This window comes from Stegostoma tigrinum, chromosome 9 (genome assembly GCF_030684315.1).
Source record: "Stegostoma tigrinum isolate sSteTig4 chromosome 9, sSteTig4.hap1, whole genome shotgun sequence".
Lineage (NCBI taxonomy): Eukaryota > Metazoa > Chordata > Chondrichthyes > Orectolobiformes > Stegostomatidae > Stegostoma > Stegostoma tigrinum.
Genome location: NC_081362.1, coordinates 71,798,429 through 71,823,148, shown reverse-complemented (window position 1 = coordinate 71,823,148; position 24,720 = coordinate 71,798,429). Strand labels below are relative to the sequence as shown.

Here is a 24,720-nt window from a genome sequence, read left to right as displayed (position 1 = left end):
AGCGTAGACTTGGCACCTGCTTCGCAGAACATCTACGTTCTGCTTGCAAAAAAGACCGTGAGCTACCTGTTGCCTGCCACTTCAATGCACCACCCTGCTCCCTGGCCAACAACTCTGTCTCTGGTTTGCAACAGTGTTCCAGTGAAGCCCAACGCAAGCTGGAGGAACAGCACCTCGTTTTCCACTTGGGCACCCTACAGCCCTCTGGACTCAATATTGTGTTCAATAATTTTAGGGCCTAAACACTCCCATGTCCCAGCCCTCCACCCACACACCATGCCTTGATACCACATAGCCTGCAACTACACCCCTCCAGTTATTAGTCACTAGCAACCCCCATTAACAACTACTCACCCTCCCAGCATAATTGTTAGTAACTCCTTTGTTGGTCCAACTGTCTTTCTCTCTCTTTCGGCTCTATCCTATTGTTTACTCCCTACCCCACCCACCTCGCTATTTTCTGCATATGAACTGACATTTTCCCAGCCACCATTGGTTGTGAGGAAGGGTCACCAGACCTGAAACATTAACTCTGTTTTCTCCTTCACAGATACTGCCAGACCTGCTGAGCTTTTCCAGCAACTTTGTTCTTGTAGCCAAGTTTGGTACCTATGATGTGGCTTCAACCAGTATCTTGGCTTCATGTCACAGTGCAGGTGACCTCAACACACAGACACACACACACAGACGCTCACTCCCCCTTACGCGCGCACACGTGAATCTATGGGGTTAATTTGTATTTGCAGATACATTTTATTTTATTCAAAAAGCGCGCAATTTATTGGCAGTCAGTCAATGTGACATTTTATATATTCCTACTTTAGAAATAAAACCAGTCTGAATCCAAAGCAAAACACAAATAGATTCTAAACAAGGCGTCAAACCTGTCATCTCTTCTTTACATTGAGAAAGCTTTTAGTTCTGTCAGGACAGTGAGTTCAGAGGAATTCAGGGATTTACATTTACATATTAGTCAGTTAAATCTTTAATCAGTCAAAAGTTTTAACAGCATCTTAGGTTTGTTTAGTACGTCCTCATTAGTGATGTGACCCTTTGATCTTTTGCTTATAAATTCTGTGTCTGATACTACCTTTCTCACTAACATGTGAAGAAGGGCTAAAACTCCGAAAGCTTATGTTTTCAAATGTTGGACAATGACCTGGTGTCGTGTAGGTCTGATGTTGACTAGCCCAGTCCAACACTGGCACCTCCACATCGTTCATACTTTACAACATGAGTGTTGAGTTTTCATTGATTCATCTAATTTCTTAAAGTTAACAATCAAATTGTCATTAACCTTCTTGTGACTGACAGTAATGTTAAACAAACACAAACTCACATACAATCAAACATTAGTATTGCTTATTTGTTTCAACTTGCTACATTTCTATGAAACAATTCATAGAGGGTACTGTTGGCTTCAAAAACCTCTCTACTCAGGTGTTCTGTTTTAAGAGGGAATGTCAAAAGATCTTTTAAAATTTGATTGTTCAGCATTTGGTGCATTTACTCCCTTGTCTCAGATACCTTGGTTTCAGATAACACTTGCGGTAATCTCTTGTTTTAATCATTTCTGGGTGAAATAAACTGCAATTTATTTGTAAAGATTTATGTGTTTTGGGAAATTTGGTCTTTCTTTGGTGTTTCTACAACACCCCTTTGTTAGACCTGTTAAATGATTTTTCTAGAAACTGTTTGAAGTCAATCTTCGGTGTGTTTCAATTTAATTTTGTCAAAATATTTTGAATTACTTGGATTTTTCTAGCTATGTTGTTCACATCTAACAAAATGTATATATGCATTAAACTACATTTTTTCATTTCTTTTCAAATTCCCACAGGATTGGGAACTAATTGATCCATTTCCCATTCCTCTTGTTATAATTGGGAGCAAATATGATATATTTCAGGTACAGTGCAAATCACACAGTATCAGTTTTAATTGATGCACTTTCACTAGTTAATTACTTTTGTGAACAATATTGGTAGCTGAATTGATTTGTTAACCATTGGGTCCTTTCTACAGGATTTTGAATCTGAAAAGAGGAAAGTAATCTGCAAAACACTGCGCTTTGTGGCTCATTATTATGGAGCTTCATTGTTGGTATGTTTGGATTACTTAAATAATGGTATTTGGAATTGATTTCTCCCTTGACATGCTATTTTGGCCCCCATTTGTTTATGATTATGATAGGTGCATTGTCAGAGAGCAAGAGGATCACAGGGACAGTGTGCCATTTATAAACAATTCTTACAGTTATGAAAGTAATTTATCACCCTCAATTTACATGCTAATTCCATGTTGTCCCAATCCAGCAGCTAGTCATCTGTTCCTCAAATTAGAGATTATTGTCATTTATACTAATAATCTCAATTTTAGAAGATTTATATTTTGGATAATGTTATGGAATGGGCTAGATGAAAAACAAAATTTGGTCTGCAATGCTCCAACAGTGCAAATCAGCTTGGAAGAAAGCTGCCTTTCCATTTCTCACACCTGTCATTTGTTTGGGATATCTGGGGCAGATTGCTAGTTTTGCCAAGGAAAAACACTTGGTAGTGTAGTGCTTTGAGTTCACAGTCAGTAGGAATTGGATTGAGAAGCATTGGTAAACCTATTTTTTGAAATATTCTTGACCTTCATTCCGTCATTTTGGACTTAATATTATTTGGATATAATGTCTCTAGAGGAAAATAAACATAAATATACTCAACACGCAAAATATTATTTTCACTTTGTTATGTTTAATCTTTCTTATGGATGTGAGTTTGCTCGCTGAGCTGGAAGGTTAGTTTTCAGACGTTTCGTCACCATTCTAGGTAACATCGTCAGTGAGCCTCCGATGAAGCGCTGGTGTTATGTCCCGCTTTCTGTTTATCTGTTTAGGTTTCCTTGGGTTGGTGATGCCATTTTCTGTTCTTTTTCTCAGAGGATGTTAGATTGGCTCTAAATCAATGTGTTTGTTGATGGAGTTCCGGTTGGAATGCCATGCTTCTAGGAATTCTCGTACATGTCTCTGTTTGGCTTGTCCTAGGATGGATGTGTTGTCCCAATCAAAGTGGTGTCCTTCCTCATGTGTATGAGGAAGGACACCACTTTGATTGGGACAACACATCCATCCTAGGACAAGCCAAACAGAGACATGTACGAGAATTCCTAGAAGCATGGCATTCCAACCGGAACTCCATCAACAAACACATTGATTTGGAGCCAATCTACCATCCTCTGAGAAAAAGAACAGAAAATGGCATCACCAACCAAAGGAAACCTAAACAGATAAATAGAAAGCGGGACATAACACCAGCGCTTCGTCGGAGGCTCACTGATGATGTTACCTAGAATGGTGACGAAACGTCTGAAAACTAACCTTCCAGCTCAGCGAGCAAACTCACATCCAGAACCTCAACCTGAGCTACAAATCTTTTCAAAACTCACTAATCTTTCTTATGCCTTGAAGTATTTCAATATGTGAATTAGTTGGAAATTAGAGGAAGAATGTTCATGTTGAATCCTAAAAAGTATCATAAATTCAGTTTTTCAGCAATAAAGTGGAAAACACAATATCTAAATTGCGGACAATCCTAAATCATTTGGCGTTTGGCACTGACAGAAGGTGAGCAATATGTATATTTGGCTTCCTGTGTCTGTGTTTGTGTGATGACTACTTAAATTAATCATGGAAATATGGTACCATTCTTAAGAAATGGACTCTTACATATGAGCTGTTATTCTTGTCACCTTCATGGATTTCCTTTTGCTGATTTTGGTCTTTCAACCCGAAAAAGCACACTTGAATGAAATAGGAAGGAAGCCCTCTGCCTGGTCAACGGCTTTTCTTTGCTTCCTTTCCATGACTTTACAAAGCCGAAGCACTTTTTAAAATTAACCATGCCATTCTTCGAGATCGTTTTTTTTTGTTTTGCAGCAAAACAGTATCTGTTGAGCACAATAAGCCACTGTTTGTTCCAGCTGGTCTGGATTCACTGAGTCTGATTGGTAAGTAAGCAACTGAACTATTTTAGCACACAGTAAGTTATGCTAGTGAGCGGTCAAAATAGTTATAATAATGTGATTGGGATTCAGTTTCTATCTCCCATAGCTCTATTTCTGCAAGGAAGGAGATCAGAAATAGAAAGTTGTCCCTGGGGATTCACTTCACAGCTTTTCTTGTCTGGCCTCAATAGTGTGATTTGGAAGCAAATAGTTTTCTAGGGGGAAAAAAAACATTTTTATTAACAGGCAAGGTCACTGAGCCCTTGTCATTAAGGACAAACTCTGCTGTAATAATGACAGTACTTGTACAAATCAGAAAATTGAACAAACAGCCCAAAAGCTTCCTGTGTTAATAATCTACCAGCCAGTTATATTTTTGACTGAAAATGATATTTTGCACCATAGCGTTTTTAAAACCCCAGAAAATATTTATTACTATTTCAAAGTTTTGCTGCCACATTTCTTTTATTGCAGCATTAAATTTTTGCCTTTATTTGAATAGATGCAAAGAAAGCTCCATGTTCAACTCCTAAAATGGAATTCAGTTTTTTTTTGTTGTTATTGCTTATTTCAGTAGTGTGTGTTTTTATTCTATTTATCGCACAATATCACTCACTTTTATTTTAGGAACTGTTTCTATTTATTCCATACATTTATGCTTGTTTTAAATATTCAAAAAACAGACCAATGTTACCAAGAAGTCTAGAAAACTCTATTAATGAAGCATTTACAGAAGAACAACAACTCGCACTTATATAGTATGTCCAATGTCGTGAAACATCCCACGTAGTATTTCATCACATGCCCATGACACTATACTAAATAACATTGAGATCTTAGAACAGGAAGACCAAAATGTTGTTCAAAGAGGATTTAATGATCGTCTGAAAGGAGGAGAGTGGGAAAAAATATTTGGGAGAATTACAGAGCTTTGGGGTAAGCCAGCTGAAGGCATGATAGGGAATAAGGGAGCAAAGACTGGAGATGTGCAAGAGGTCAAATTTGGAACAGCCCAGCGAATAGGAGTTTTGAATGGTGAGGTCATTACAGAAATTTGATTTCAAGGATGAGAATTTTTAAAAAGTCAAGACTTTTTAGGAATGTGTAGGACAAAAGTTCATCAAAGGCACTCTACATCTGTGGCAGTTCAGGGATCCACTAGCCATTTAGGTGTAAACTATATGCCATTGGCTAGGAACAAGTGAAGGCAAAGTATATTGGTTGCTTAAGGTGCACTCCCAAGCAGGAATTTCCTGTTTAGGTGTTAGAAGATGCAAAGCATGTCGTAAAAATCAGTGGAAATCTGAATAAAGCGGACTGTGTGTGCTATTATTCTATTATTAACTATGCACCATAACAACTTAGCTGAGAGTCACCAGGGACAAAGTAATCAAAAGAAGCCGAAGGTATCATGCGTAAAGCTGTTGTAGGATGTATCAGTCCGGTTAGAGTGGAAGCCAAACCAGTACAGAGTTTTTAAAAATGGCATGGAACGAGGAGACAGTGACATATTCGATCTCTTGGAGAGATAAGTTGGTATAGTAGTTGAAGAGAGTGGGTACTTTAAGGGTCAATTTCTTTGTAGTTTTGTTTGCACTTAGCATGAAGCATTTCTGCGAATGCTTTAATTGACCAAAATTAAGTCTTAGTATTTATCAAGTACTCAGCAGATCTGGTAGGTTCTGTTTAGAGAGGAACAGTCAGAGTTTGCGTTCAGTGAGTTTTCTGTTATGAAATCTGATTAAAGTTCATTGACTTGAAATAAAGTTTGTATTGTTGCTGATTCTTGCATCCCAGGAAAAATCAGTAGAGAATGAAACATCAAATGTAGGGCCTTCCTGGTCTATGGAGTTCACTATCAACCTAAACAATACCTGTTGTGTTCTTTCAGATGTTTCACATGCCACTTGGCATTTTACTTGGAATAATTTGTGCATTCAACATTATACCCTGACTTAAAAATCCAAAAATGCAGGCGTGTCGGGGGTAGATTTAATATAATTTGATGAGCAAGAATTATGATATTAAATCTGCAGTCAAATACTATAGTAGAATCATATGAGCTTCCTATCATATGTTTTTTTTTAAATAATGGACAGGGCCTCCACCAGCTTCTGAAATTGACTTGGGGAAGATAAATGCACGAAATCCTATTGATCTATGGAAGAAAGTTTATGAGAGACTGTTTCCATCTGAGGTAACCCTGTAAACTGATGGTCCAAAACATTATTTTCCAGCCTGCAGATTTCGTTAAACTGCTTTGTTAGTCATGTTGTTGCTAAGTACAAAATTTCTTTTGTAACTGGAGATATTATTGTAAGCTGCAGTGGAGTCAGAACTGTAATTCTAGAGCAAAGTAGAGGAGGAATTACTGTGTACTTGATTGTGCTTATCTGACGAGAAAATACTTGTCTCTGACAAGGGCTGAAATCTAATTCTGTAATGCCTAAGTATGGTGTAGACCTGTTCGCTGGCATCTCACTGTATTTGACTAATGAAGCAAAAACTTGGCAGATGTCCTGCCTTGCCAGAAATTTGCCAGCCAGTCGGGTTTGCAGCTTCAGGGTCCTACAAATCACCTCTGAAGGCCAAGGTTTCAGAGGGTCTGATGGAAAGTTGATAGTTTGGGACTCTTGGAGTGGACAGCTGGGGGCAAAGCTTGAAGCCAAGAACCCGAATGGTTTTCCATGGCCCTCTCTTTGCCCCACCTGTCCATGCTCTCATTAGTCCCAGCTTGGGATAATTGGCAACCTTCATCAACAGCCCAACCTGACAGGCAAATCACCCCGATTTCCCAGCCAAGAAACCAGCCTTTTATCTCACTTGCTGAGAAGGCAAAAAATTGAACTGGTGATAGGTTGAACTCCTTATGGCCTCTTTAACCACTTATTGACCACTTTAAGGACTTTGAGAAAAAGGAGGATCCCAAATTGGTGAATTGCTGAGGTGGTCTGAAGGTTGTGACTATTTCTCCAGGGCCAACCTGTCCAATTATCAGCCCTTCTCTCCACTTCTAGTGAGGGAAAAATACTTCAAATAGGTGCAGTCATTTTACTGAAAGTCATTTAAGTAGCTTTATGACAATTCGAAGTATCCTTTGGATGGGATTGATGTTCACACGAGATCCTGTCCATTTATTTCATCCACTTAGATGGGTATTCAAATTCTTACAATACACTAAAACTGTAAGGCGCTCAAGCCAATGTTCTACCTACTTCCCATTTCGCTAAGAATTGTTGCATTTACCTGTGTCACAACAATCACAACACTTCAAATGTAGTTCGTAGTATGCTTTATTTTCTTCTTTTCATTGATATGCTGATCCCAGCTGCCCTCAAGAAGGTGAGCTGCCTTCCTGAATTTCTACAGTCTATTTGCTGTCGGTAAACCCAAAATGTCATTAGAGGGTACCTAGATTAGAGACATCTAATATCATGAGTGCTACATAAGTGTAGATTTTGAAAGATTGTGCTTCCTCTTTGATGTCACGAGAGCAGAAAGTGATAATTTTTCTGAAGGATATCCATATAAAATATCTACTCCTTCGCTATTCCAAAGTGCACTTGCTAAAGACACTCTGATCGTTATGCAGGCAGTCCCCAGGTTGTGAATGGGTTCTAATTTGGAGTCTTGATTTGCGCACAAGTCCTGTATTGTATTCTGACAAAATACAGCAGCCATTAGTCAGTACAAGAGATGATTACTTGTCAGGCTTTTAAAACTGCACTACTTATTGGGATCATGTTTGTAAGTTGGATGTTCACATTCTGGGTCCCCCTGTATTATGAAGTTGGATTTAGAGTAGACATTGAGGTTTCTGCTCCTAAATCCTTCTAAGGTGCTACCTTTGTCCATATCATTAAAAGGCTCTTTGATACTTATTCATTGGCCACATCTGTAGTCATTTCAATTTTTTTTTTCAAACAGCGTCTCAGTCTTAGTGCCAACTTGCTGTGCAGGGCACTTAAAAATAGAGTGCTAGTGTTGGTACTTATAGTGCAAATGTTGAGTATTTCACAAATGGCAAAAATTGATTTAATGTAGAAATTTTGAAACCTAAATCTTGTATTTCCATTATGGCTATTTAGTTTTAACTTTTTAGCAAATTGTTTTGTATGTGTAGAATACCAGTGAACTGAAATATGTGGAAGATCCCGCTAAGAACTCACAGTATGCTGAACCTGAAGTGGACGCAATGAGGACACAAAAGGATCAGGTAATTTTCATGATTTCAGTTGACTGGAACACTGGAAAAGTCAGATCACAAAGTTAAACCTTGCTTAACAAACCATAAGTTTCACTTTTGCTAGTTGGTAGTCAGTCACTGAACATGTTCACAAGAGATTGCCATGTACTTTAAACAAAAGAACTCCAGGGTGTTTTGGTAAGCAAAGGGGAGAGAGGTTACTGGGGATAGGCAGGAATGTGGAGTATGCAGATCAGCCGTGATCTTATTGAGTGGTGACGCAGGCTCAAGAGATGAATGGTCTTCCTGTGCTCCCAGTTCTTATTTTCATACGTTAGTACCTGTTTAAAGCAGTAATAGCTCAAGTATCAAAAATAAAGATTCAACCCGAATACTCTCACCATCCATGCAGACATTCAAACTTCAATGAAGGAGCACCCGTCTCCACCTTAAAATTCTTTGTTTAATTGTAGAGCTCTAATTGACTTCTTTTCAGAAAATTTCACTCAATGCTATTTCTTTCATTAATGTCACTTTGTGAGGTACTTAAACTGGTAACACAATTCACTCATTTCTTAACTCCTCTTCCGTAGCCTTGTGTTTCTGCAGCTTTTATCGTACTGTCATTAAATCACTATTATGCCCAGACTGTATTGAATACTGCTAAACTGCATTGCCACTATTAAAGGCATTTATTCTCCAAAACATCTGCTTCTTTCTGATAGAAGCCTGCACACACTACATGGCATTCTGGATGGTTCTTAATTTATTTTCTGGTGTAATAGGATACTTTGATAGACGACAGTCTAGCTTTTTTTTTAAAGAAAAGGCTTCCTTTTCACTGTCATGAGAGAGAAAGTAATTTACAAGAGGAAATCCAAGTAAGACGTTTGCTCCGAAAGCCAAACTATTCATTTAGAGGGACTGCTAATTCCTTAATTTTTTTTACTATTGTTTTACTGGAGTCTGTGTTTCATAGACCACAGTTACTTTTAATTGTGTGTTTTCCCTTTATATACTTATTTGACAAAAAGCATTTGCCATTAGTTTTGACTTTTTTGTGCATCTCATTACTTTATTTGTATCGATTTGTGCTGACCATCTTTTAGTGGTATGTCCTGATTTGTATCATGCCATGTAGCTTGAATGCAATCCATTGTTCATCTTTAGGTGTACCTAATAAATTAACTTGTGCACTGTGGTCAATTTATTTAACATCCAAAAGTTTAACATCCAAATATTTGACCAACATAATTTAAATTTATCAAGCATTGTTGCAAAACACCTGGGTGAAAGTTGAAAGGATAATTCATACTTTAGTGCTTGTACTATGTAGGTTCTCATGACAAGTAAATTAATTAATGAGAGTCACATATCAAGAGTTGATTTTGACTCTTTTCTTCAAAAGCTTGTCTGTTAATTAAAGAGGTCACTTGGGATTTTTCTGCAGCAGTTCATGTGGTACATTGTTCTCTAGTTACCTTCCTTAAAGTCAATCAGTACTCTGTCCAAAGGTAAATAGCTGTATAATTTTGCTGGAATGATAAAGATTTAATGATCCCAGTTGTACTATGAACTCAAATTGGATAAACTATTTCATGTGATAGTAGCCTTGAACAAAAGTTTAATCACCCCCTTCGAGTTTATCGTCTGTAATTATTTTTGAGTACTGCAGTTTATCTGAAATGTCATGCTTCTTTTTGAATATTTCAATGACTATCTAATGCATGTTTAAATTGAATACATTTTGGCTGTACACAGTATGTTTGCGTTAAAAGTTGCCCCAATTAGTGTTTGTGTCATTTTAATATTAGTAAAGTTAATAGTGCCAGAAATCCCATTGAGCAGCATGAGATTAGTCTTCTGTAGTACTTTACTTGACCCAATTAGTGCCACTTTGGCATGACTTCCTTCTTGCAGATTTGAGTCTGCTCCCAACCTCCCACTCCTAGACCTCTCTCAAGAATGCTGTCCAAGATCTACAACAGGAACATCTGATTGACTAGCTACCCACCAGAGCTGCCACTTGTCCCCCCTCGTCACACATTAGTCAACACCCAAAGGCATCCTGGGAAACTGCACAGGCTGCTGCCATCTCCAGGATCTGTCCAATTATGACACATCTGCCCCACCTGAACTTGGCAGCCACATCCTCCTTTTCCTGGTCTGTGGGGTGGCATGGTGGCTCAGTGATTAGCACTGCTGCCTCACAGCACCAGGATTCCACCCTCGGATGACTGTCTGTGTGGAGTTTGCACATTCTCATGTCTGCGTGGGTTTGCTCTGGTTTCCTCCCACAGTCCAAAGATGTGCAAGTTCAGTGGATTGGCCATGCTAAATTGCTCAAAGTGTCCAGGGTTGTGTAGGCTAAGTGGATTAACCAGGGAAATGCAAAGTCACAAGGACAGGGTAGAGGGGTGGGTCTGGGTGGGATGCTCTTTGGAGGGTTGGTATGGACTCCAAAAGCGGAATGGCCTGCTTCCACACTATAGGGATTCTGTGACTCTATGGCATGCCAGCCAAGACTATGCTGGACAACATCCCTCCTCCCATGGCCATGGGCACTGGATTTGACTGAGCTTGGCAGTTTTCCAAAGCAGGATCCCTGTCAGTAGAACAGAAGCTCGGCAGCCACCGAACTTTACCCACACCAGGGAAGCCACTAGCCTTCACCCAAAGCTGCTATACTGACTGGGAGCCATGATCTGCCACAGACGCCCACAGCCCAGGACACAATTAAAAGGAGGGACTGGACAGAAATGCCAGTGAGCCTATGCAGACCCATCCCCCTGCTCTGCGGGAAAAGGGGATGAAGGGTCCATAGCCAACTACGAGGAGCAGCCCCACTGAACAGAGTCCTGACCAGATACCAGACACAGCAGCCAGCCCCTAAAAAGATACCACCAGGCAGCGGCTATGATGTGGCCACGAACAAGTAGGAGCCCTATCAGCAGTCCACAGCAGGAATGGGCAAAAGCCCAGGCAGCAGCAGCACCCCCACCCACCAGCTCTCTTGATTGTGGCACACTACGGATGGTTCTTTGAGTAAAATATTAAATACATCTTTTTATAGAGGCATTTTGTTTTATTTGAACAGTTACTTCATTTCACTTTGGAAGTTAGTCATTTCAAGTGCTGCATTTCAACTTCAAAGGTACAGATTTAATTTTTTTTGTCTGCTAAGGAACGCCCTACAGAACCATACATGAAATCGAACTCTCAATTTTCAGGAATGCAATCCCAACTTGCATACTTTGAAGAGAGAGTCTTTTTTTCCAAAACTGTTTACTTGATTTACCACTGTTGCTCTCTAATATTGTCTGCTATGGTGCATGTGTCTGTCAGAGCTGTGTCAGATTTCACTAAGATAAGTAAATTGACTTGGCTTTGATTAGGTATAACACTGCTGTACAAGAAACCAAAGGGACTTCCTTGTGTCCTTTTGTAACCCATTGCATTATCTCTTTGTAATCCATTAAATGAATTGTGTGTTTAACAGTGTACATTAATTTACAAGAAAAATGCAACATACAACCAGATTGTAAAACAAGATTCATAGCTTTGATAGATCTATATCTGTCAGTGCTATTTTCTAGAATACTGAGATAAGAATGTAATCTTCAGTTTTGATAGAAAGTAGGAACATGTACATGAGACTTGAAAACTTCATATCAACATTTATTTCTGGCTAGATTTAAGATACATCACTTAAACAAGTATTTCAGCTTTAATCCAGGATCCAAATTTGCTTATAGTAAGATCCTTCTTTCTAAAAGTACGACAAGATGATAAGATGTAGAAGTAGGCATTAAGTCCATTGACTCTAGTCTACTGTTCAACAAAGATTCTCAACTCCATCTTCCTGTCTTTGTCCCATAACTCTTGACATATTATTGCTTATTTCTTGCTTATTCCCATACTTTTGAGATTTCAAGTGTATTTAACTAGGCTACTGTAGTCATTTTGAAATTATATGATGCAGGTTTAGAATACATTCTTATTGTTTGAGATCTAGGGGACTGAAGTAGAAAAACAACGTTTAACTTGAATTTTAAGCATTATGAAGGCAAAATGTGATTTTTAATTTCATTTTATATTTGTTCTGTATGTGTACCAGGGTGCCTAAGACACAAACCGAGTCACACAAAAAGTCATAATAGTCCAGAAGAAGGCAGGCATTGTGTAGATTCAGTCAGAGAAGAGATCCTTAACAGCAGTAATGTGTTATTAGCTTCTGATGCAGTTAGGACTGAGTGGGGTAGGAAGTGGGGGGAATTACTGAGTTGCCCAGAAGAAAACTCTGGAAGCAAAAGGCTGTGAGGAAAGGCATCCTACAATTGTTGAAGATATGAGTTTAAAGAACCATATCTGGTCAAATATGAGCTGACTTAGCAGCTAGTTTAGGGGTCTCAGGAATGTAAACTGAAAATAGAGCATTGAATTAATGCAGAAATTTGCTTAAATTAAACTGATTTAAAGCAGTGTCAGCTGAACAATGATCTTTAGTGTAAAGTCAGGTCTGCCATTCTATTGATGTTTGAGTATCTATAAAATTATTGTGGGTATAAAAGGTTGAATATTTCTGGTACTTGTGTTAGGAATGTTTTGAATAGTTGTTCTATAGTGTAACATAGCCAGTGATGTTCAATATCATGTAATAAACTTATGTTATTTTGTTAAAGTACTTTGGTCACTTGTGAACAGGTTCAGTGCCTGGCTACTACAGTAAACACAAAGAAAACAGGACTTACAGTCTGTCTCTTAATCTAGTTACATTTGCTTTAGGATTTCATGCACTACCTGTTCCTATGTCACAGCCACTTCAGTTGCCAACCTAGACTGGGATCATGCTAGGCATCCAGTTCAGAGAGCCTACTAGTACCTGTAAAATCCCTACAAGGCCTCTTCTTGTTGAGCTTGTTGGGTATGAGTTCCCTTTGTAACAGGTAAAGGCCTGCCTGGCTGGAACACATCACCTGAGACTTTTATAAAGCATACCCAAGGGGCTTTCATGGCACAGTGGTAGTGTCCCTGTTAATAGACTAGAAGGCCTGAATTCAGGTCCCACTTGCTTCAGAGGTGTGTAATGATATCAGTGAACAGGGCGTTTGGAAATAAAACACAGTCCCAACTTGGTGGTGGAGAAGTCACTCAGTTATGCATAAAAGCTAACTGCCCTCTTCGGCTACGACTGTGTCCGTGTGCCCTAAAAGAGGGAGCACGTGGTGTCCACCACTATTATCGATGACTTTAAAAACAGGTAACACCACAGTGCTTTATCTCCCTATCCAACTTCATTTTGATGAGCTCTTTTCCCCTTTCCCTACATCCCCTTCATTTTTGATAGTTTGCATTGCTGTCAGCGGGACTTTGCATGTAATTATGCAAATAGGGGAGGCAATGGCCTAGCAGTATTATCGTCAGACTGTCAATCCAGAGACCCAGATAATATTCTGGAGACCCCGTTCAAATCCCACCTCGGCAGGTGGTGGAATTTGAATTCATGAAATATCTGGGATTAAGGATCTAACGATGCCCATCAATCCATTGTCGATTGTTAGAAAAACCCATCTGGTTTACTAATGTCCTTTAGGGAAGGAAACTGCCATTCTTACCTGGTCTTGCCTACATGTGACTCCAGATCCACAATGATGTGGTTGAATCTGAACTGCCCTCTAGGCAGTTTGGGGTGGGCATTAAATGCTGCCAAGCCAGCATCACCCTCCTCTCATTAATGAATAAAGGAATAGCTACATGATTGATTTACTTGTAGCGGTTAGTATTTAAAAACAAAATAATGTCACAGCGATTCAGTAATGGGGACGGTCAAGGAACTGTGCAGTTGTTTAAGAGCACTTCTGGATACCAAAAATAAAGCAGAATCAATGGATGGGGTTGTTTCTACTGCCTGCCCCTCTTCTGCGGCTACGTTCATGCTCCGGTATACGGCGGCACGGTGGCTCTTTGGTTTGCACTGCAGCCTCACAGCGCCAGGGACCCAGGTTCAATTCCAACCTCGGGCGACTGTGTGGAGTTTGCACATTCTCCCCGTGTCTGTGTGGGTTTCCTCCGGGTGCTCCGGTTTCCTCCCACAGTCCAAAGATGTGCATGCTAGCTGGATTGGCCATGCTAAATTGCCCATAGTGTTCAGGGGTGTGGGGGTGATAGGGGGATGGGTCTGGGTGGGATGCTTCAAGGGGTGGTGTGGACTTGTTGGACCGAAGGGCCTGTTTCCACACTGTAGGGAATCTAATCTAATCTAATTTATACTTGGAGAGTGAATGTGTGGCGTCCATGAATATTCTTGATGCCTTGAGAGAGGTGGGCAGCACAGGGTGTGGAGTGCTGTATTCCCCTTCTGATTCCATTTTGATTTATCTCATCCTGCTCTCCCTACCTCACCTGTTGATGGTTTACAGCCCTTTACAGGCTTTGCATATAAATATCCATTCGGCTACATGAGTGATTTACTGGTGGCAGTTACCGGCAGGGAATTAAAAAAAAAGTCATGATGATTTGGCGATGGGAAAAAGCCTTAAGTGAATGGAAGAGCACTTTCGAATATAAGAAAATAAAGTATACCCAATGGGGTTAATAGAAGGAGAAGAAATATCACAAGTGATTTGATGATGGGGACAAAAAAAAAATTCAGTTGTGTATAATAACATTTCTGGAACCTTTTAAAAAGAAAAGGAAGAAATGATAAAGCATGCTCAGGGTTGGTCTGTAGAACTTCTCCCAGGCTGGGAATAGCATAGGTCAGCCATGAGTAATGGTTCTATTTTGATGTTCAGCAAAAACATTATTTCTTTCCAATCAGGCTTTTTGAGTTACTAAGTACCCTTAAAAATGTGATTTCAAAGGATGAGAACGAGGAGTAGATTTTCACCTAGTTATTTATAAATGTTGCTCATACTAATTTAATATTCAATATATTTTCTTGGAGTTAGCTTCACTGGATGATTCAGTTGGCAAACCTTATTTCCTGAGCCTGAGGAGACACCAGAGAGCTTTTATTCTGTACCAGTCATTGCTGGAGTGTCAAGTGCCATCAAGATGTGCACTTGCAATGCCAAGGCATAATAGGCTATGGGCCAAGAGCTGGAAAATGGGATTGAAATAGCTGGTTGTTTTTGACTGGGAGGGTACCATGGGCCGAAGGTACTTCTACTGTGCTGTAGATCTCTGACTCCGTGTATATTATTTAGCCATCTACTTCTCTCTGATTGAACTAAGTTTAGAAAAAGTCGTACACATTAACCTGTGAATTTATAGTTATCAATTGTCTTGTTTAATTCTATTACTAAACTGTTCAACTTTCGAAGTACTAGTTGTTCCAGAGCCAACAAACATGGTTCCTCAAATTTTACTTTTCCAGGAGCTTGAGCAATATAAAAGAAATGCTTCCAAATCATGGAAAGTGATGCAATTTGATATACGAAGATAATTTCACTTCAAGTATTTGCATGGAGCACTTCTTTGCATTTAAGTTCTATAAGTGTGTAATCTATATATTTTTAGTGAAAAGTTTTTTGACAATATTTAAACATTTACAGAAGCGTTTGAACATGCTATCTTCCTCTACTACTTTATATATGTTAACATATTTCAGTTCTACTTCATTTTTTGGTGACCCTGTATACTTTCATGTTCAATAATCCATATTCAGTGTGACATGTTTAATTTTTTTAGTGTTTATTAAAAATGGAGACATTTGTTTCTCTGCCTATTTTCAAAATCAATAATTCAAAGTGATGAGACTTTTATATGTACAATCACATCAGGAAACACTGAAATATTATGTAACACTTTGGCATGTTTCAAAGTGTTGGTGCCTGTAAAATTTTGAAATGAAGTGAACATAATTGAAAATCAATCAATTGAAGCAAGACATCCCTATAATTCACCATAATTTTGTGGCTTCAAGTTCTGCTGTTCAGGGGAGATCATGGCCTTAGAGGTATTATCACTAGACTATTAGTCTAGAGACCCAGGTAGTGTTCTGGGGACTGGGGACCAAATCATGACCATGAATCCACTGTTTATTGTCAGAAAAATCTATCTTGTCCACTAATATCCTTTCAGGGAAACAAACTGCCATCCCTCCCCTGATCTGGCTTATGTGTGACTGCAGACATTTGGGTTGACTCTTAATTTCTGGGCAATTAGGGATGGAGAGTTAATGCTTGCTTAACTGGTGATTCCCTCATCCTGTAAATGTTTTTTTTTAAAGTCTGCAATACTCTAATTACAAGGGGAGGCACTGGCCTCCTGATATTATCGCTGGATGTTAATCCAGAGACCCAGATAATGTTCTGGGGACCCAGGTTTGAATCCCACCATGGTAGATGAAGAATCTTGAATTCAATAAAATGTCTGGAATTCAGAATCTAATGATGACTGTGAATCCATTGTCGATTATCAGAACAACCCATCTGGTTCACTAACGTCCTTTAGGGAAGGAAACTGCCATCCTTACCTGGTCTGGCCTGCATGTGACTCCAGACCCACAGCAATGTGGGTGACTCTTAACTGTCCTCTGGGCAATTAGGGATGGGCAATAAATGCTGGCCTAGATAGCAACACCCTCATCCCATAAATGAATAAAGAAAAAAAATTAAGAATGTGAAATACTTTATACACAAAATTGTGCTACTTAACAGAACAGTAGGAACATGTTTTATTGTGTAAATGTTCCTCTTAATCATGCAATAGGTATCGTGATAAAAATCTGAACTGAAATCCAGAATTGGAAGCGTACACAAGGTTTACATTAATGTGTGCTTCAAAAATAAAACAGCTGGAAACCTGGTGTGAATTTTGGCTGTTGCTGTGTTCAGTGAGGCCTTTCACCCCCTTCAAGTGTAAATAGACTCAATCCACATTTCCCAGTCAAGTACATTTAACTTGTAAAATGCAGCCCAAATCTATGAATGAGGCATGAAGGGTAAGAGGCTGTAATACTCTGCAACACAGTATGACATGAATTCAGCGATAGTAAGAACTGCCGATGCTGGAATTAGAGATAACAGTCTGGAGCTGGAGGAACAACACAGGCCAGGCAGCATCAGAGGAGCAGGAAAGCTGACGTTTCAGGTCAGGACTCTGTTGAGGGATAGGTGCAAATTCAGGAGTTAAGCAAAAGTTGAGAGGGAGAACACTCATCAATTTTCGAGCACCAGAGCATAAAAGCAGATCCCCTGCTTACCTTCTACATTGAAAATGTTGCATGACCAAAAGAAATAGTGGAAAAAATAATCAGAGAACATGGATCATTTGATCACGCACTGATCAGTGACAGACAGGTATTGTGTCAAAACAAGAGAATGCAAGCTAGTCTAACTGAAAGGTAGGGCTATATGAGAATTATTCTATTGTTTGTAATTGTCTTTAAAATGGCACTAGGGCAAAGGAAGGAAGTTAGAGAAAAGCAAAAAAGATAACTGTTCAGATTATAGATAACACTGTGGAACTGGAGGAACACCATGCTAGGCAGCATCAGAGAAGCAGGAAAGTTGATGTTTCCGGTTGGGCTGGCCTGCTGTGTTCCTTCAGCTCCACACTGTTATCTCTGACTCCAGCATTGCAGTTCTTGCTATCTCTCACTGGTTCAGACTAGCTCATTTTTGTGATTAAACGTCTTTTGATACACCAGTGACAGATGCAGAAGTAGCATATTAGCAGTAGTGGTGTCATCGGAGATGTCAAGATGAGCGTCCCTGTCCTTTAAGTTATCCCAAGCCCAGGTAAAGGTCCCATGTTTAGACTTGTAAACTATGGTGAACAGTGGAACCAATTATTTTTTGGCAGATGATAGCAAAAGAGCTAGAACATCAAGTGAGAATAGCTGCTGATCATGAAATGTGAGGCTGGATGAACACAGCAGACCCAGCAGCATCTCAGGAGCACAAAAGCTGACGTTTCGGGCCTAGACCCTTCATCAGAGAGGGGGATGGGGTGAGGGTTCTGGAATAAATAGGGAGAGGGGGAAGCGGACCGAAGATGGAGAGAAAAGAAGATAGGTGGAGAGCGTATAGGTGGGGAGGTAGGGAGGGGATAGGTCAGTCCAGGGAAGACGGACAGGTCAAGGAGGTGGGATGAGGTTAGTAGGTAGACGGGGGTGCGGCTTGGGGCGGGAGGAAGGGATGGGTGAGAGGAAGAACGGGTTAGGGAGGCGGAGACAGGTTGGACTGGTTTTGGGATGCAGTGGGTGGAGTGGAGGAGCTGGGCTGGTTGTGTGGTGCAGTGGAGGGAGGGGACGAACTGGGCTGGTTTAGGGATGCAGTTGGGGAAGGGGAGATTTTGAAACTGGTGAAGTCCACATTGATACCATTAGGCTGCAGGGTTCCCAGGCGGAATATGAGTTGCTGTTCCTGCAACCTTCGGGTGGCATCATTGTGGCACTGCAGGAGGCCCATGATGGACATGTCATCTGAAGAATGGGAGGGGGATTGGAAATGGTTTGCGACTGGGAGGTGCAGTAGTTTGTTGCGAACTGAGCGGAGGTGTTCTGCAAAGCGGTCTCCAAGCCTCCGCTTGGTTTCCCCAATGTAGAGGAAGCCACACCGGGTACAGTGGATGCAGTATACCACATTGGCAGATGTGCAGGTGAACCTCTGCTTAATGTGGAATGTCATCTTGGGGCCTGGGATAGGGGTGAGGGGGGAGGAGTGCGGGCAAATGTAGCATTTCCTGCGGTTGCAGGGGAAGGTACCAGCTGTGGTGGGGTTGGAGGGCATTGTGGAGCGAACAAGGGAGTCACGGAGAGAGTGGTCTCTCCGGAAACAGACAGGGGTGGGGATGGAAAAATGTCTTGGGTGGTGGGGTCGGATTGTAGATGGCGGAAGTGTCGGAGGATGATGCGTTGTATCCGGAGGTTGGTGGGGTGGTGTGTGAGAACGAGGGGGATCTTCTTTGGGCGGTTGTGGCGGGGATGGGGTGTGAGAGACGTGTTGCGGGAAATACGGGCGACGCGGTCGAGGGCGTTCTCGATCACTGTGGGGGGGAAAGTTGCGGTCCTTGAAGAATTTGGACATCTGGGATGTGCGGGAGTGGAATGTCTTGTTGTGGGGGCGGGGGCGGAGGAATTGGGAATGGGGATAGAATTTTTGCAGGAGGGTGGGTGGGAGGAGGTGTATTCTAGGTAGCTGTGGGAGTCGGTGGGCTTGAAATGGACATCAGTTACAAGCTGGTTGCCTGAGATGGAGACTGAGAGGTCCAGGAAGGTGAGGGATGTGCTGGAGATGGCCCAGGTGAACTGAATGTTGGGGTGGAAGGTGTTGGTGAAGTGGATGAAGCAACAGCAACTCATATTCCGCCTGGGAACCCTGCAGCCTAATGGTATCAATGTGGACTTCACCAGTTTCAAAATCTCCCCTTCCCCAACTGCATCCCTAAACCAGCCCAGTTCGTCCCCTCCCCCCATTGCACCACACAACCAGCCCAGCTCCTCCACCCACTGCATCCCAAAACCAGTCCAGCCTGTCTCCGCCTCCCTAACCTGTTTTTCCTCTCACCCATCCCTTTCTCCCACCCCAAGCCGCACCCCCATCTACCTACTAACCTCATCCCACCTCCTTGACCTGTCCGTCTTCCCTGGACTGACCTATCCCCTCCCTACCTCCCCACCTACACTCTCTCCACCTATCTTCTTTTCTCTCCATCTTCGGTCCACCTCCCCCTCTCTCCCTATTTATTCCAGAACCCTCACCCCATCCCCCTCTCCGATGAAGGGTCTAGGCTCGAAACGTCAGTTTTTGTGCTCCTGAGATGCTGCTTGGCCTGCTGTGTTCATCCAGCCTCACATTTTGTTGTCTTGGATTCTCCAGCATCTGCAGTTCCCATTATCTCTGATACTATGTTCCAGAGGTAATTTGATTGGTTACACTACTCAACTTATAGTTAAAGAAAGAAGAATAGGAATAACCTAACTCTATTAGAAAAATTAACAGATTATTTAACTACGAAACTGCAACTGTTCTAATATAATAACATGCCATAAACACACTCTTGGCAAAGGCCAATTCAGTAAAATAGATTGTCTCACATGCAATTCCAGTGGCAGAGAGTACTCCAGTTTTTAGCTGTAACAGAGAAAGGAATGACAGCTTCTACATCCAGCTTCAAGACCCCAGCAACTACTGAAAGCTAAAATAAAACCAGCTCCACATCCAGCTTCAAGACCCCAGCAACTACTGAAAGCTAAAATAAAACCCTCATTCTGCAGGAGGTGATTCCACCCATTCATGCAGTTTCTATTGTTTCAACTTTTTAAGAAGTACCCAGGGCTGTCATGCTGTTTATTGGTGTGGCGTAGACTGCTTGTTACCACTATCTCAACCTCTCAAAACAAAACAAACTACACCTCTTAAAGCTGTGGTACTGTCACACTTTAAAGCAAGGGAAGGCAAGGAAAATCATCTCATGTATTTTCCCTTATTGCTTATTGGGTTAAGTTAAAAGTGTCCCATATTCGACATCAAAGAGAAAATGCAGGAACTTGAGGTGTCGCAACATGAGCACAGAACCCATCTTTGAACAGATAACTACACTGACATATCTGTCAAATTGTTTTCCAGAAATAGAGATTTGAGTTTCAACAGCACTTCATATTTCTCAGAATTTTACAGCCAATTAATTGTTGACTAAATGTGGAAAGACCTTCCCAAATTGAAACTGGAAAACCTTTTAGAACAGATTAATTGCACTTCACTAGAAGAGCTTTCTATTAATTATTAGACCAAATATCTGGAGAATTGTATCCATAAAGATATTGACTGACTAGTAAAATTTGAACTGAACATAAAACAAAATTTAGCCCTGGAATAAATGAGCTTTATTTTATATATGTACGTACACATTCACACAATTTGAATTACAAATCACAATATAATTTGACCAAAATGTAAACCATTTCTTGATCAAGTAGTAATGTGCTCTCCTCAAAACCACATTTTCAAAACAATTATGCTGAATATCACAGTAAATAATGAATCTCTGTACAACTTGCAACCTGCCAGATGGAATGAAAGTAAATCTTTATTAAAAATCGTGGTCAAATTAAATCTTATATTTAAAAGACAAAAGCTTTCATAACATTTTTTGTTAAAATAGCTTTGTGACATCAAATAGATATCATTGGGCCAGAGAATGTTTAGAAATGGGTCTGTGGGAATAATTGTGCAAAATCTTTTGAGACCTATGTGCAATGGCTAGCTATCAGACCTCATGCAACTTGCTGTATTATGGGCCACACCACTTTTTTATAAAAGAACTTTTTACCCGAGTACTGGATCACTTTTCATTTAAGCATGACTGGAGATTCAAATTCCATGTCTGTCTAAATACAAAGGATCTCTTCCAACTTCTCATGCCTCAATGAGTATGTCCATTAAAAAGCTAATCCATACAGACCAAGATCATCGTACAATTGATTCCAAGTCTGGGCTAAATTAGCAGATTGTGTCTGAAGTGGCAAGCAGGGTGTCAGGGCGGAATAAAAAGAGGAAAAAATGTCAGGTTTCCTTCTCTCTCTACCCTCCCTGTTAGAAATGCATATTTGAGAACAGATTTGAATTGGCTGGGCTATGTTGACCAGCCTAACAATATTAGCCAATGTCCAAACATGAAGAACACTCATGAAGTTTAAGTATTGGAGGCAACTAATTCCTGGTTCTGTACCTCAGCTGGTGAAGTCTAAGGAAAAAAGAAAACTATCAGAAGGAAGATGTAAAATTAAGTTCCTCACATTCTTTCAGGAGTGTTGTAAGCATCTCAAGATGCAGCCCTTTGTTCTCAGTGCCTCTGGATAATTAAATCTCTAACCTTGAAACTAATAATGCCGAGGATAACTAGAGCAGGCAAGAAAGCATACAGTATTAGAAAATCAAACACAAATCTGGAATGTGCACCAGGGTATGTCGAATCAAGATACTGAATCCCTTGTGTAAACCAGCAAGGAACATTTGTGTCGTTAGGAGATGATTGTTCACCTGTGGGTATAAATATTTTAAAAAATTACATGTGATTTGGAATTTCACATGACATATTATAAAAAAACTTATGAATTTTTGTCTGCAATATCTGCCTACAAAACTGACAAACAACTATTTTTCTGCTACAAGATACAAGTTGGTGGAATTACTTTTGGAGATAGAAGATAGAAGGCCAACAAGGGGCGAAGCCACATTAGATTTGGTACTAGGTAATGAGCCCGGCCAGGTGTTAGATTTGGAAGTAGGTGAGCACTTTGGTGATAGCGATCACAATTCTGTTATGTTTACTTTAGTGATGGAAAGGGATAGGTGTATACCACTGGGCAAGAGTTATAGCTGGGGGAAAGGCAATTACGATGAGATTAGGCAAGATTTAGGGAGCATAGAATGGGGAAGGAAGCTGCATGGGATGGGCACATTAGAAATGTGGAGCTTATTCAAGGAAAAGCTCCTGTGTGTCCTAGATAAATATGTACCTGTCAGGCAGGGAGGAAGCTGTAGAGTGCGGGAGCCGTGGTTTACAAAGGAGGTGGAATCTCTGGTCAAGAGGAAGAAGAAGGCTTATGTTAGGATGAGATGTGAAGGCTCAGTTAGGGCACTTGAGGTCTACGAGGTAGCCAGGAAAGACCTAAAGAGAGAGCTCAGAAGAGCCAGGAGGAGACATGAGAAGTTGTTGGCGGATAAGATCAGGGTAAACCCTAAGACTTTCTATAGGTATTTAAGGAATAAAAGAATGACGAAAGTAAGATTAGGCCCAATCAAGGATAGTAGTGGTAAGTTGTGTGTGGAGTCAGATGAGATAGGGGAAGCGCTAAATGAATATTTTTCAACAGTCTTCACTCTAGAAAACGACAATGTCTTCGAGGAGAATACTGAGATACAGGCTACTAGACTAGGTGGGATTGAGGTTCACACAGAAGAGGTATTAGAAATCCTTCAGAAGGTGAAGATAGATAAGTCCCCTGGGCCGGATGGGATTTATCCTCAGATCCTCTGGGAAGCCATGGAGGAGATTGCCGAGCCTCTGGCATTGATCTTTAACTCGTCATCATCAGTGCCAGATGACTGGAGGATAGCAATTGTGGTTCCCCGGTTCAAGAAGGGGAGTAGAGACAACCCTGGTAATTATAGACCAGTGAGCCTTTCCTCAGTTGTCGGTAAAGTGTTGGAAAAGGCTATAAGGGATAGGATTTATAATCATCTAGAAAAGAATAAATTGATTAGGGATAGTCAGCACGGTTTTGTGAAGGGAAGGTTGTGCTTCACAAACCTTATTGAGTTCTTTGAGAAGGTGACCAAACAGGTAGATGAGAGTAAACCGGTTGATGTGTATATGGATTTCAGCAAGGCGTTTGATAAGGTTCCCCACAATAGGCTATTGTACAAAATGCGGAAGAATGGAATTGTAGGAGATATAGCAGTTTGGATCGGAAATTGGGTTGCTGAAAGAAGACAGAGGGTGGTAGTTAATGGGAAATGTTCATCCTGGAGAGCAGTTACTAGTGGTGTACCGCAAGGGTCGGTGTTGGGTCCACTGCTGTTTGTCATTTTTATAAATGACCTGGATGAGGGCGTAGAAGGATGGGTTAGTAAATTTGCAGATGACACTAAGGTCGGTGGAGTTGTGGATAGTGACGAAGGATGCTGTAGGTTGCAGAGAGACATAGATAAGATGCAGAGCTGGGCTGAGAGGTGGCAAATGGAGTTTAATGCAGACAAGTGTGAGGTGATGCATTTTGGTAGGAGTAGCCGGAAGGCAAAGTACAGGGCAAATGGTAAGATTCTTAGCAGTGTAGATGAGCAGAGAGATCTCGGTGTCCATGTACACAGATCCTTGAAAGTTGCCACCCAGGTTGACAGGGCTGTTAAGAAGGCATACAGTGTTTTAGCTTTTATCAATAGAGGGATCGAGTTCCGGAACCAAGAGGTTATGGTGAAGCTGTACAAAACTCTGGTGCGGCCGCACTTGGAGTATTGTGTACAGTTCTGGTCACCGCATTATAAGAAGGATGTGGAAGATTTGGAAAGGGTGCAGAGGAGATTTACTAGGATGTTGCCTGGTATGGAGGGAAGGTCTTACGAGGAAAGGCTGAGGGACTTGAGGCTGTTTTCATAAGAGAGAAGAAGGTTGAGAGGTGACTTAATTGAAACATATAAAATAATCAGAGGGTTAGATAGGGTGGAAAGGGAGAGCCTTTTTCCTAGGATGGTGATGGCGATCATGAGGGGGCATAGCTTTAAATTGAGGGGTGAAAGATATAGGACTGATGTCAGAGGTAGTTTCTTTACTCAGAGAGTAGTAAGGGAATGGAACGCTTTACCTGCAACGGTAGTAGATTCACCAACTTTAGGTACATTTAAGTCGTCATTGGACAAGCATATGGACGTGCATGGAATAGTGTAGGTTAGATGGGCTTGAGATCGGTATGACAGGTCGGCATAACATCGAGGGCCGAAGGGCCTGTACTGTGCTGTAATGTTCTATGTTCTACGTTAAGACAAAAGCTGTAAATATTTTTAATGATTAAAGGGACTTTTTGGTTATCC

The 24,720-nt window shown here is 40.8% G+C and overlaps 2 protein-coding genes across 3 annotated transcripts in view; one reads left to right on the top strand and one right to left on the bottom strand.

Moving 5' to 3' along the window:
• Nucleotides 1-17,694, top strand: part of dync2li1 (dynein, cytoplasmic 2, light intermediate chain 1) — a 37,419-nt gene extending 19,725 nt beyond the window's left edge. The window contains exons 7-13 of one of the 2 annotated variants that reach the window (XM_048536134.2): nt 1,841-1,909; nt 2,026-2,103; nt 3,534-3,613; nt 3,926-3,996; nt 6,093-6,190; nt 8,117-8,209; nt 15,558-17,694. In XM_048536134.2, the coding sequence (XP_048392091.1) occupies nt 1,841-1,909; nt 2,026-2,103; nt 3,534-3,613; nt 3,926-3,996; nt 6,093-6,190; nt 8,117-8,209; nt 15,558-15,626 (558 nt within the window). In that variant the 3' untranslated portion in view covers nt 15,627-17,694. Of the gene's footprint in view, nt 1-1,840; nt 1,910-2,025; nt 2,104-3,533; nt 3,614-3,925; nt 3,997-6,092; nt 6,191-8,116; nt 8,210-11,276; nt 14,337-15,557 lie in introns of those variants that run through there. The other variant, XM_048536135.2, reaches the window with a different exon arrangement.
• Nucleotides 17,695-21,003: 3,309 nt separating this feature from the next.
• The window catches only part of abcg5 (ATP-binding cassette, sub-family G (WHITE), member 5), a 38,699-nt gene continuing 34,982 nt past the window's right edge, over nt 21,004-24,720 (bottom strand). The window contains exon 13 of the mRNA XM_059648617.1: nt 21,004-22,170. Coding sequence (XP_059504600.1) covers nt 21,974-22,170 — 197 coding nt within the window. The 3' untranslated portion in view covers nt 21,004-21,973. The remainder of the gene's footprint in view (nt 22,171-24,720) is intronic.